The following is a 14,472-nucleotide window of genomic DNA, read 5'->3' as shown; positions in this document are numbered from 1 at the left end:
TCCAAATTACTAATCTTACCGGTCCGCGATGTAACACTAAAATATTTTACAAGTCCTAAGAGCAAATAAAGTTCAGAAATACTGATTTAGAACATTTTAATTAAACTTGACGGAAGCTACAGAGTGTACCGAAAATAATTTCACCTTCAATCTATTACACTAGGCAAAAAATTTTTTTTGTCGCATTTATACAAATACTTGATCTTGCATAATTTTTGTGAGGGGACATCCAATTTGAAATTAGTTTTGCTTCTAAAGCTGCAGTATTTTTTTAAAAGTATTTTTTAAGTCTATTTTTGTTGAAATGTACAAGTTTAAAGACGTCGTGTGTATCAGGGAGTCAGATGCTGCCACAAACTTGTAGGGGAGTTAGGGCACTTCATTAAGACTAAAATCGCGTAGATACCTGTGCCCGGAAATGTCATCGTACGCAACTAGAGGCGCTTCATTATTTGACCTGTTCGCGCCTCTAGTGGCGGATGGCGACATTTCCTGGTTTGGGTTTCCCTGCAGTTTTAATCCTGCAGATGTGCTCTACATCTCCCAGAAGTTTGACGTAACATTTATGCGACTCCCTATTATATATTACGTTTTTAAACTTGTACATTTCGACAAAAAGTAGAATAAAAATGTCTTTAAAAAACGAACATGGTGAGAGAAACCGATTGCGGATTTAAATTCAGTGACATGAAATTTTCCAAGTTCCTATCAAAAATCTCATGCAACGGAAAAAAGTATCCCAGTGTTATCAATGCAAGTTCTCTAATGTCTATTACTCAGTTATGTTAAATTTTTCTTCTCCATAAAACTGAAATGTGTGCTTATTGCTAGAATTATTTGCGTACTTTTATCGATGAAAACACTTCCAATTTAAAAATTCAGTAATGACCTACTCTTGTCTTTATATTTAAAAACAATAATATTTATCATTTGACAAACTATAACAAGCAGCGGACGTAAACAAAAAGTACTTAAACAGTGATTAATCACGCCAAACTTGTCAGCTATGAAAGACGCAGTGAAATAAAATGATCCTTTTATTTATTTTTTGGTGGATGAGACTCAAAAATGGGTCGATCCTTTTGCACATCCCATCTGCTCTATCACGTGCAAGGCCATCAGAGTACTCAAGATTTTCATTTTCCTGTGGGCAACCCTTCTGTTTCCTTCAAATCCGTGGGTGTGGTTCTCAGAGAGGGTGTGCCCCCCAGCATCTCACTACTCGCCTGCACTCTTCATCACCAATAATTCACAGAATGGACCTTGAGATTTCTCGTCCATTTTTTTGAGTCATCATTTCTTTTCTGAAAAAGAATCAGGAAATGATAAACTTGGTTTAAAAGATAAAGCCTGGCTTTGTATGGCTTGCCACCAAAAATTAGAAGACGCGAAAGAATACGAAATCATAAATTGATAAATGATTGTTGATATACATGCATCATGAACAGAAGTGTAGGAAGCGAATTTTGTTTTTTGGAATAAATTGTTTTTGGTCATTCAATTAAATTAGGTCACTCCGTGTATGGTGGATTTAATCTTCATTTACCACGGCTTAAGTGTATGTCGAAATTCGGCAAATGTGGTAAAATTTGGTACTTAATTATGATACCTTAGAGTACGGCATACAAACTATATGTTCGGCTAAATTTACTTTTCAGTTTTTTTATTTTTTACTAAATGTGTGGTTATGAGAACTATAATTTTGAAAGGCGGAATATCCATTAAACCGTTAGCATATTAACGAAAAATAATTACTAAATGTTGTTGTTGTTTTCGTCAGCCATTAAGGCAGAGGGGGTGCAATTGTTCTTGTTTTCCAGTGGCGCCATCTATGACCAAGAATTCTACTTCTGTCACACAAATACGTCACACCCGTTTTATAGGGCGGACCCATCCACACATCCATTCATTTATCCACAGATCACAATTCTGATCTGAGCCAGAGAATGATCGATCTCCAATTCAGTACCCCTAGAGGTATAATTTGTTATGAAAACATGGAGGACTTCGTGACTCGGAAAATTTAAAGTGCAGCAGTCACCATTTACTACATGGGGAGTCTTCAGCCGGCTGGATTCGAACTCCCATTCACACGAGTGTGAGTTCAGCGCCCTGCCAACCAGGCTATCCCGGCACCAAATTACTAAATGAATTATTTGAGTACCGCATGTTTTTGGTTTATTACCAGACTTTTTTCAGAGATTTTTTTACCATACAATGCGGTAGTTTTACCAGAGTTTTTCTCCATGGGTAAGAAACCAAATTTGTAGATGCCTCTCTAACATGCAATATTTGTTAAGGTTATTTTATTTTATTATATTTTAGGATTTTGCGCGTGATTAAAATAAATAAAGTAAAGAAGGGAAACTATATCTACTGTTTTCAAATGCGGATGCAAATTGTAAAATAATAAAAATTTCAAATAATTTTATTTGCGTTACGGAATTTTTTAAATTTTTTTTTTCTCATATCGATTACAATGAATAAATTCTCTTCCAAAATCATAATTACTAATAATGCAAAGTAAATCAGAGAATTAACGTTTTGAAGGAAGATAATTTTTCTGGTAATTTTCAAGTCTAATGATTTTCAAAATTTTTTTTAAGCCTCAATTTAAACTATAACTTATGAAACTAAGAACTTTGCGTTTTTATTGAATTTTGATGAGTTAATTATTTTCTGATATTGATGAGTTATTTATCTCTTCTTAGATAAAAACTAATCTATTCTTTCGTAAATTAAAAGTGCGAAAAGTAAGTAAGCGAAAGTAAATTTTAAAAGTGCTAAAAGTCTCTTTACTTAAACTCAAATAGAAACAATTCTTTTTTTCAATCTATCAGACAAAATGTTTGATTGCTGAAAAACTAAATTAATCAAATATTTTCATTGTTTTGTTGGCGAAAGGGAATGACTTTTAGGTGATGCCATCTGCAATTAAATAAAACTGTTCTGGAACAAACTGATGAAACGAAACACTAATTAATGGAATTCAAACAAAATTGAGGAGTATTCTAATTAGTTTTAGGTAATTTCGAAGTATATCTTTTCTCATGATTAAATTATTGGTGACATTTTAATTTGAGGGATGCATTTAAGTAAATAATTACTTTCGGTGATTGCAGAATTAAAAGAAAAGTTAAATATTTGCTTCATGATTGTTTGTGATCTGAAAATAACATCATGTTAATAAAAAAAAAGATTGTGTAGTACAGCAAGAAAAGTGTTAGGTTCACTATAAAATTGGCTAGTAACCATTGTTTCTATAAATATCAGAATTAATAACTGCTTTAATAACGTGTAATTTATGCAGAGTTAAATATGTATTGCATTTTCGATTCAAAATAAAATTATTAACTTTTGAGCAAATTCCATGTTTAAAAAATGTTTCTTTTTCAAGTTTTTTCACATCCACTGAAAGGTTCTAACACCCTACCTAGAAGTTTTTAACGTCCACTGGTGGGGAGGGGATAGCGGCCACTTCGGAAATCTATGTAAAAGATAGTTTAAACTTCGATCAGAGCTCTGAACTAAGCAAAAATACAACGTTCATCAATCCTTACCAATCCTTACCACCAATTCTTACCTTAGACGGAGAATTTATTGCCAATTTTATCACTAACGCTAAATCGGACTTTCTAGGAGTGTATATAAACAAATTAAAATGAAGAAAGTTATAAAATGGGGACAAAACTAGTAATTAAAAAAATATATAAATTCACTAAAAATATATTAAAAAATCCCTTCTTTGTAAAATACTATATCACAAGCTTATTTTTTCCTAAGATCTTTAAATATAAAAATAACTATTAATATTAAATGGTTAGAGCTTTTTTGTGAAAGTTAAACTTAATCGAAGGATAATTTTTTAGTAGAAGTACTTAAGTCACATTATTTGAACTAAAAGTTTTGGCAATGCTCCCGATTCATTATTGGTATTTTATTAAGGAATTCCCAGCTTATTAAATATTAACTTAAGTTTGTAAAGGTATATTTTCCAGATTTTTTCCGCTTTAAAGTATTTAATAAGTCATGCTTTTTTTTTCATAGAATCACTCATCATACTTTTGTGACAAAATTTTTAGAAATTGATGTTTAAGAAATACTTTTTGTTAGAGATGCAAGAAAATCAAAGTGTTTAATTTAAATTAATTTATGAGAATGCGGGAGATATTTTTATGATTGTAAGCTAGTCATATTTGAACTGGAGATATATTGTTAGCAAACAAACTCAATCAAACAGCAAACTTTTCCGACTTGTTGACACAATTTTGTTTTGAATTTAGGCTTAATTGTTCTATGTTTCCTAAACTAAAAAAATATGACGCAAAATGTAACATTTTTCATAAACTATCCTTCAAATTACTCCGATAAGTTGGCGGTTCTTCTGTTCATCGCTGTTCCTCTTTATGCAGTATCATTCCACATAAAATGTCAACCTTGTATTTAAGCAATGGAATATAAAATTATAAAGTATCGAGTTAATTTTCGTAAAATAAAATTCTACTTTTATCTCGCTCTTTATGATGATCCAATTCTTTGTTAGCTGTAATTTAAAATGCCAATAGAGCACCAATATTTACCCGGCTTGTTAGAATATAATTTTATTTGGAATTTAAGCTTCATTATCCCATTTTCACAAAACTACACAAATGACGACACAGAAAGGAACGTTTTTCATAAACTATTCATAAAGTAACCTCAACTTGAGGAAAAGTTTTTTCATGAGGGAAAGATGGCGGTATTTCATTTATGTTCGTTCATCAGTGTGATCTTATCAGATAATCATCTCATCAAACAATGTCTTCCACATAAAATGTCAATAAGGTATAGAATATAAAGCTATAGAATACAAAATTATAAAATATAGAACTAATTTTCATAAAATTAATTCTACTTTTATAGCATTCTATGGTTTAATATTTTGTTAATTGTAGTATAAAATCCCAATAGAGCACATTTCCATTCTAGTTGATACAGATTTTTTTAAATTTATGCTTCGTAGTTTTATATTAACGTTTTAATATAACTATTCACAATGAAGGTTTATCATAAGCTATTCATAAAATAACCTCGACATGAAAGAACTTTCATAGGAAAACATAGCCGTATTTTATTTATAGTCGTTCATATTTATTCAGTATCGTTCCACCTAAAATCTCAACTTATTATTTCAGGTATAGAATACTATAAAATTATAAAATATCGAATTAATTTTCATAAAATTATTTATAATTCTTTATGGTGACTCAATTTTTCTTAGTTGTAGTTTAAAATCCCAAGCGAGCAGCAATCTTTTTCCAACTTGTTGCCATAATTTTGTTTAGAATTCATGCCTCATAGTTTTATATTCACCAAAAAAAAAAAAAAAAAAAAGAAAAATGATGACGCAATAAGGAACGTTTTTCATAAACTATTCATAAAATATCCTCGACGTGAAGGAACTTTCATAGGAAAACATAGCCGTATTTTATTTATGGTCGTTCATATTTATTCAGTATAGTCCCACGTTAAATCTCAACCTAGTACTTCAGGTATGGAATATAAAATTATAAAATATCGAATTAATTTCAATAAAATTATTTATAATTCTTAATGGTGACTCAATTTTTCTTAGCTGTAGTTTAGAATCCCCAGCAATCCTTTTCTAACTTGTTGCCATAATTTTATTTAGAATTCATGCCTCATAGTTTTATATTCACCAAACTAAAAAAAAAAAAAAATGATGACGCAATAAGGAACGTTTTTCATAAACTATTCATAAAATAGCCTCGACTTGAAAAGATTTTTCAAAAGGAAAGATGGCGGTATTTCATTTATGGTCGTTCATCTTTATACAGTGTCATCCCACGTAAAATGTCAACACTGTATTCCCAGTATAGTGTTTTCGTCGAAACAAATAAGAGACATCCAATCCACTTAAGTGTTGCTCTAGATGCCACACCTTGTACTATACTGACAGGACCAGGAAAACGCCCACGTGTAGGACCATCAAATTCCAACTATTTTATCCAGAGAAGAGGGAATTCGAGGGGAGGGGGTGTTGTTTCGAAGTTGGATGCCATGTGGTTTTATTGAATATTTTGGCTCTTTTTAGAAAATAGTTAGTCTTCATAGCTCGTCAATTTATTATTATTTTTACTTGAAACGAATTATGTTTTTTTTTCATGTTTGCAGTTGTTATGAAACTTGAAACAAAGTTGTCCCCCAGCATGATTGATTATTTACATTATAATTGAGTTTGCCATTATTATAATTAGCATAATCGTTTAGTCTAATGAAGATTTTTTATATTTTTCTATGAAGAATGACTAACAAATAAGGAATTATCGAAGAAAAAAGTTATTCATACAATTTTATTTCTTAAGATGAAGTTGATTTGTTGAGAAAAAAAATGATGGTTTTATTGAATATTTAGGCTCTTTGTAGAAAATAGTTAGTCTTCAAAGCTCGCCAATTTATTATTTATTTTATTTGAAACCAATTATGTCTTTTTTTTTACTACGTTTGCCTTTGTTATGAAACTCATAACAAAGTTGTCCTCCAGCAGTTTGATTAATCATTTATTCTGTTATTAAAGTTAGCAATTTCTATAATTATCATAAATGTTTCGTCTAATGAAAATTTGTTTTATTTAAAAAGGGTTAGATTTTTTGCGAATAATGATTATTAAATAAGAAGTTATGAAAAAAAACAGTTATGTATACATTTTAGTTTAGATTAAATTAATTAGTTCAAAAATATTTTTTCACCACGGAAATAAAATCTTTGTAAAATAAGTAATTGCAATTTGCAATTTGTAATATAATATCTAAGTGCAGTTGAGCAAAATTTTTTCTTATCGCAAGTAAGGATTACAAGGAATCGAGTGAATGTAATATTGATTATAAGCACCCATAATTTTGATTGAAATTCCTGTCATGATCAGTGACAATCAGAAACCAGGATTACAAGAAAACGGTTGTTTTGCGAAAGCAACAATGATTATATGCGATTTTCTTTGTAAATAATCATGATTATAATTAATCATGTAATCATGGGACACAATGCTACATGGGACACAATAACTACTTATCCTTATGAGGTCTCAGTTGTATGTTTAGTAAATTATTTATATTCTAATTAATAGTAAATTATTATATTTTATCGAAATAAAATTAAATTTAAGTTCGTTATTACTTTGAAATTATTTATTTAAATTTTAATTGTTATTTCAAGTAATCAATATATATTGTAATAATGGATAACAATTATATAATACAATCAGTAAAGTATACAATTATGCTATTGTAATCATGACTAACGATTAAATGATTACTTTAACTGTCTGTAAACGTACCCTGTAAAAAATTCCGGACACTAATTATGGTAAAAAGTGTCGGCTCTTTTTACCGTAAAATCCATATTAACCGGAATATGCTACGGAACGAAAAATCTGATGTACCGTAATTTTTACAGTAATAATTACCTTAAAACCACTGAACCATTTTAATTAAATAAATATTACTGTAAAAATTGTGGTATAATATTTTACAGTAAAAATAGATTTTACGTTAAAATTGCGGATGATGTCGGTACTTATTATCATAATTTGATCATAGCATAATATCAAAATTTGATTGATTTGGAATTGTTAACAGTGAAGATCATTCGATTACTTGTTAATATAGATCCTATGACTATTTATGATCATTATTCCATTTTTATTTTAAACATTCTATTGATCATGATTATTCGCAACCACGAAAACAAAAGACATTGTAAATTGTGTAACCATGTTTAAAATTAATTGTTATGTAATCACGGTCTGTAATCAATAAAATTTTTGATAGATCATTTGATGGACATCATCAGCAGATTTCAAAAAACTAATTTATAAATGTATGTAGTATTTGCTCTAGATATTAGATATTCCATTTAATAAAGAAGAACCAACTTTAAAGTTATTTTATTGCACCAACTTTGAAAACCTAAATATTGAAAGCTTATTTTTGTTGCCATCGTTACACATCTTTTTTGTAGATATCCAACCCTATATAGGACGTATTAAAAAGTTCAAAATTTAAAAAATTGAGACAGAAAACTCGGTTATTAGAACAATATTTTATTATAAATTGAAACATTCGTTCTAATTTTAGAATTGTTTGAATGTCGATATCTTAAAACGTGTTTTAGCTTTTTCTTTTTCGTTAAGATATGCCGCAGGTATTTAACAATTTAATGATCATTAAGATACATTTAACAATAAAATGTATTTAACAATGAATAATATATATTTAACAATTCAATAATATAATAAATAAATAATATTTTATTAGAAACGTATTACTTATTTATATGCATAATTATAACAAAATGTTATTACGCATTGTAAATATCATTATATTTTTTAAACATTTACGTTATAGTAAACAAATTTCATTTTTTTAAAAGTTAGTTAATGAAAAATGAGTAGTTTATCTACTGATTTTGTATAGCAAGTAAAATATACGGTTAAAATACAAACCGGTTTGGAAAACCAAATGAAGAAGTTATGACTATGTTTATTAATTGTAAATATAAGTATCCGTAGTGAGCTTGTGAGCAAACTCTAATGCGTTTTTCTCTATAGAGTTAAATAAATTTGGTTAACTCATTGCAAACATAACCAAACATGACAAATAACAAACAAATAATTGCAAACATAAACAAATTGCCTAACTCCTCATATAACAATTTTTAAGTAATTATTATTATTATTATTTTATTTTAATACAGTTTGATGGAATAATCTTAACAAGAAATGTTATAATTTGTTTTTAAATTACTGTTAGAAATCACTAAATTCCTTTAAATTTTATCATGGAATATTTTGAATTTTATGTAACCCGAAAAATTATAAGTTAAATCTCAATCTCACTATTTGTATTAAAATTTTACCAAAAAGAAGTCAACTTACTTAGGAATAAAGAGCGAAATTGTAAGAGTATACTTTGTAGCAAAAATTAGTACACTATTATAACGGAAAAATTAAAAAAGTTCTTTGCTTAATAAAAAATGTATACAGACTAACACAGTTGTAAAAAATAAGTAAGATAGTATAATATTCACCTGGTGTAAAAGGCAAGCAAAGATAATTGGATACAAGAAAATTGCCTACGCCCAGCAATAAATTCAAGATATCATCTTATATGGAATATTAAAAAAGGCCGTATTTTCATGGAAAATAGATTCCACTGTCTTTTGATATATTTATGATTTTGTATACGGTAATTGAATGCAAGATTAAGGAAATATACTATGAATAATTTTGGTTACATATTATATTTGTTTTAAAAAAAATTGTATTTGTCAATAATTTCCAAATTTTTTTTATTGAAAATTAAATTTTAATATTTACGGGTAGAGTTGAAAATTGTTTGTTAAACGGGAAGAAAATAAAAATCATAATTTACGTTTGTAAATGCTTATGTTATAAAAAGTCAGCATATGTGATATATGTAGTGAGTATATTATATATTTTTATAGATTAATGTCTAATACTTTTATGATAAATCATAAATATGCAGATACAATTTAAAACTATTATTTTTTTTAAATACAATAGTAGTTTTAAGTACTTTAGGTTCATTTTACAATGAACATACAAAAAATAAAAAAATAAATAAATAAAAATATTTGAATAAATAAATAAACAAATAAAAATTTATAAAACTCAAAAAAAAAGAAAGAATCATTTGATAACTGTAATTGGTCGCAGAAAATTACTAACTTAATTTTTGTTTATTAAAATCAACATTTAGATTCTAAAACAGCTGTTTTTACTTTTTTACTTTTTCTCCATTTTCGATTTCAGATGAAAAATAAAAAATTTATGTAATTGAAAGTATTGAGGTTATATAATGTAAGCCATAGTTTCCCAAAGAGAATGCTTTTTTAAAAAATTTATCTAACTCTTAGGTTGTTTACATGTTTTGAAATAGGTAGTTTACATGTTTTGAAATTGAATTGATTTTTTTTTGTATTAACATGATGCTAAAATAAAAATAAAAAGATAATCACATACCGAAAAATTATCTACGCCAACCATAAATTCTAGATATCATCTTGTACATGAAATATTTATAAAAGAATATAATAAGGACTCCACTACCTTTTGATACATTGATGATTTTGTATACGTTGATTAAGGGCATATAGCTCGAATAGTTTTAGTTTTGTTTTATTAGTTCAGCAGATACTTTTTTTTATCAGTTTCTAATATTTTTTATGTATCATTTTAATTGAATATCTAAGGATAATGTTGAAAGTAGGAAAAAATAAATAAATAAATAATAAAAAAATAAATAAATAAAAATATTTGAATAAATAAATAAACAAATAAAAATTTATAAAACTCAAAAAAAAGAAAGAATCATTTGATAACTGTAATTGGTCGCAGAAAATTACTAACTTAATTTTTGTTTATTAAAATCAACATTTAGATTCTAAAACAGCTGTTTTTACTTTTTTACTTTTTCTCCATTTTCGATTTCAGATGAAAAATAAAAAATTTATGTAATTGAAAGTATTGAGGTTATATAATGTAAGCCATAGTTTCCCAAAGAGAATGCTTTTTTAAAAAATTTATCTAACTCTTAGGTTGTTTACATGTTTTGAAATAGGTAGTTTACATGTTTTGAAATTGAATTGATTTTTTTTTGTATTAACATGATGCTAAAATAAAAATAAAAAGATAATCACATACCGAAAAATTATCTACGCCAACCATAAATTCTAGATATCATCTTGTACGTGAAATATTTATAAAAGAATATAATAAGGACTCCACTACCTTTTGATACATTGATGATTTTGTATACGTTGATTAAGGGCATATAGCTCGAATAGTTTTAGTTTTGTTTTATTAGTTCAGCAGATACTTTTTTTTATCAGTTTCTAATATTTTTTATGTATCATTTTAATTGAATATCTACGGATAATGTTGAAAGTAGGAAAATGTCTTGAAAAAAATCGAAATAAATTTACAGCACAATACACGAATTAAATTGAATCCAGAGCAGCACAATACACAGAAATATCTTTTGGCCTCCACTTGGAAATCGTGTTGCTTTTTATAAAAAAGTTATCTTGAACAATATAAGAATCAATATTGCCTCAAGCCCTTCAATTTTATTAAAAAAGGTACACAGGCTCGGTGGCTCAGGGGATGGAGCATTCGCCCCTCCAATGACATGACCGAAGCTCAAATCTCAGTGGGGGCTGATTAATATGAATTCTGCTCCCGTCTTGCACCTACCACAATGCTGCCGCTAAATATCCTCAGTGGTGGATGGATCATGCGTTAGAATATCCTTGCTGTTCGACTAACCATGGGGTTTTTTCGTGGTCTTCCTCTCCATGTAACGCAAATGCGGGTTAGTTCCATCAAGAATTCCTCCACAAGGGTAGGTTTGTCCCAATGTTAGATCCAGAGGTTCCCTTGTCTTCTGGGCTGAGTTCAAAATTACAAGGCAACGTATTTGAACACTGATTGCCGTAAACTCAGAATTGGGTTGGCAGTTCAACGGCTATTTTGAAGTATAATAAAAAATAAAATTCACGAATTGTGTATTGTTTTACAACACATACACTGATCGTTGGTGAGCGGGTTGCATAACTTAAATTTTGATTGGTTGCTTTTGATTGATTTTAAAACAGTGCATCATTCTGCTCCCAAGTCTATTGCTGTGATGGATCTTCTTTGTATATGCATGCTTCAACCATTGTTTACAATAGAAAAAAAACTGAAATTAATAACAAATTATTTTTGAATTTTAACTCAGATATTTATAACTTTTTGTATCTAAAAAGACATAAAGTAATAAAAAACAACGTTAAATGAGTTAGAATAGTTATAGTAATTTAACTTAGCTATTTTACAATCTTTAAATTTTTTTGCTATAGAAAAAAACTTGAATACAGATAGGGAACAAATTTAAAACTAAACCCAAGAATTAAAGACACTGGCTAAACTATTTTTTTTTGCATTAAGATGATAACTGTGCAATTTAAGTAAGGAATGTGGATAATGGTTTCTTATTGTCCACATTCAACACAACCGTGTTAACAAATTAGTGCCATTAAAAGCTTTCTGAGTATACTTTTAGGTGCATTATAGAAAAAAATCAACTTTTAATCTAATGATCAGATTTTTACGTACTAGAATTCCTTAATAGTGGCTGAAGGGGGTGATCCAAATGTGTTAATTAATTAGTGCAGACGATATTTTAACTTATGAAATTAGACACAAAACGCTTTTATTCTTCTTTGGTAGCAAGGAATTTTATAATTGACAGTAAGCAAAGTCTCCCAAGAAACTGCACTATTTTTAAAACTGATACTTATTATGTTTTTTATTTTTATTTTTTATTTCTGTAGCGAAACTGCCATATCCATAGAAGAAGAAGAGACTCCGGAAGAGGTGAAGGAAAACATGAGGCTAAATAAACAGATTATAGAAACCATCAAACTACAGCCATGGCGAATGCAGAAAAAATATAAGATACTCAGGTGAACTTAGTTTCTGTATTTAATATCTAATATTAGATAATCTTTACGGGCAATTATAAACGTTGGAATAAGATATTTTTTCAGTGCCTAAAATTAATAGTCCTTGTGCATAAGCTATAATTTAGTGCACGTATGTAAGTTACTGTCACGCGTTCGTTGAAAAAAAATTTTTTTTTTTCATACTGAAGTTGTCATTCAAAGATAGAGTAGAAATAAAGTCATTCTGCTGTCCTTTAAATTTATTTTGGATGGATTTTAGTGTCACTGATTCGGAAATTGCAAATTTTCATGCAATAATCTTCATGTTTTAGTGAAGTGAAGCGTTGGATCATATATTTCAATACTGTGTGATTTTTAAGTTAATTTGATAATTTCATCTTAAATTCCTATGTCTTATAACTTTAATAAATTGAACTCATACTTTCAAGTTAATTGACTAAAAATATGTTTGTTGGTTTAATGAATTGATAAGATTTCCACTTTAATTTTTCGTACATTATTAATCTATGTTAATTCTACATAATTATTTTTTTCTTTTTATAGGGTAACAAAGACCACGAAACTATATTGTTACAGTCAAAATTTACTTTCCGTTTTAAAAGTATATGTTTTGAGGAAACATATATTTCAACTTAATATCATAAACACATACTAAAAAAATATACTTATCATAAAAAGGATATAAAAAAGCAAAAGAAGAAAAATTTTATAATTTATTTTTACTTTTAAGTGTTTTGAGTAGTATGGTGGGTACTTATTTTTGTCTGTAGATTTCATTTCCACAATTAAAATCAGTTGCTGCTTTCTTGAGTTACCCCATACTGTGGGAAAGCATAAGCCTCCTTGCTTTATTATTTTTTTGTCTTCAATTTATGCATTTGAGAAAACTTTCCTACAAGTAAATATCGAGTGTAACTGTAGGCACAAGATTTATCCCTGTTAACTAGTCACCTAAGTTAATACTCTTGAATTGATGGATTCTGCGATTGTTCCAATGATTCAAGTAAGGAGTCTGATCTTCTGAAGAGAAATGATTGCTGAATCACAATCAAAGAATTTACTGATAATGTGTTTTTGAATTCATCTCTATTCTTTAGTGATTAGTTATTTGACCAAACACAATATAACTTCACTCTAAGCATTTTACTTTCATAGCATGGCGCAGTGAAACATCTAGCTATCAGCAAAGATTAAAAATTAGCCTTGAAATGCACCAAGTATTTTCCCTTTTTTTGTCAAAAACTAAACTGCCATTATCCATTATACACTTATATCCATTTGTGGTATATTGGTGAAGTCCCATTCATTTTCATTTGTGGCATTTTGGTATTCCTTTATTATGTGAAAAAAACTGAACTACAATGACGATGATTAACACGTTTTTATTCTTTTTTGGTATATTGGTGAACTTTCATAATTCTGTGAACAGTTAAACTGTGATGACGCTCATTAACTCGTTTTTATTCCTTTTTGGTATATTGATGAACTTCCATTATTCTGTGACTAAATAAACTGTGATGACGCTCATTTGCTCGTTCTTATTCATCTGTGGCACATTGTTGAGCTTAAATTTTTTCTGTCAGAAATTAAACTGCGATAACGCTCATTACTACGTACTTATTCAGTTGTGTTTTAAGGAATAATTTCCTTTTCTCTGTCAAAAATTAAAGTGCGATGATTCTCATTCGCACTTTTTATTCAACTGCCATATATTGGTGAATAGAAATCTACAAGAATAAAAAAATTTTCGAATAATCATAAAAATTTGAATTCCTAATCACACTTTTCCTACATCATTCTTCAGACAGAAAAATTAGTATAGATTTTTTTTAAAAATTTCGCTAACATTACAGTTCATAAGGTGAAAGAGTTACACTCAATTCACATAAAAAATTATTCAGCTCAGTATTAATCGTTATCAGACTGTATATTTATTTTTATATT

General features: G+C 28.3%; 1 protein-coding gene across 1 annotated transcript in view; it reads left to right on the top strand.

Moving 5' to 3' along the window:
• The window catches only part of LOC107447363 (transmembrane channel-like protein 2), a 76,463-nt gene that overhangs the window by 10,794 nt on the left and 51,197 nt on the right, over positions 1-14,472 (top strand). Inside the window, exon 3 of the mRNA XM_016062251.4 lies at positions 12,397-12,528. Coding sequence (XP_015917737.1) covers positions 12,397-12,528 — 132 coding nt within the window. The remainder of the gene's footprint in view (positions 1-12,396; positions 12,529-14,472) is intronic.

The sequence above is a fragment of the Parasteatoda tepidariorum genome, chromosome 10 (genome assembly GCF_982258835.1).
Source record: "Parasteatoda tepidariorum strain Cologne lab strain chromosome 10, Ptep-v5.0, whole genome shotgun sequence".
NCBI classification, from domain to species: domain Eukaryota; kingdom Metazoa; phylum Arthropoda; class Arachnida; order Araneae; family Theridiidae; genus Parasteatoda; species Parasteatoda tepidariorum.
The sequence above is the reverse complement of the archived record's forward strand: the minus strand, read 5'-3'. Positions and strand labels throughout refer to the sequence as shown.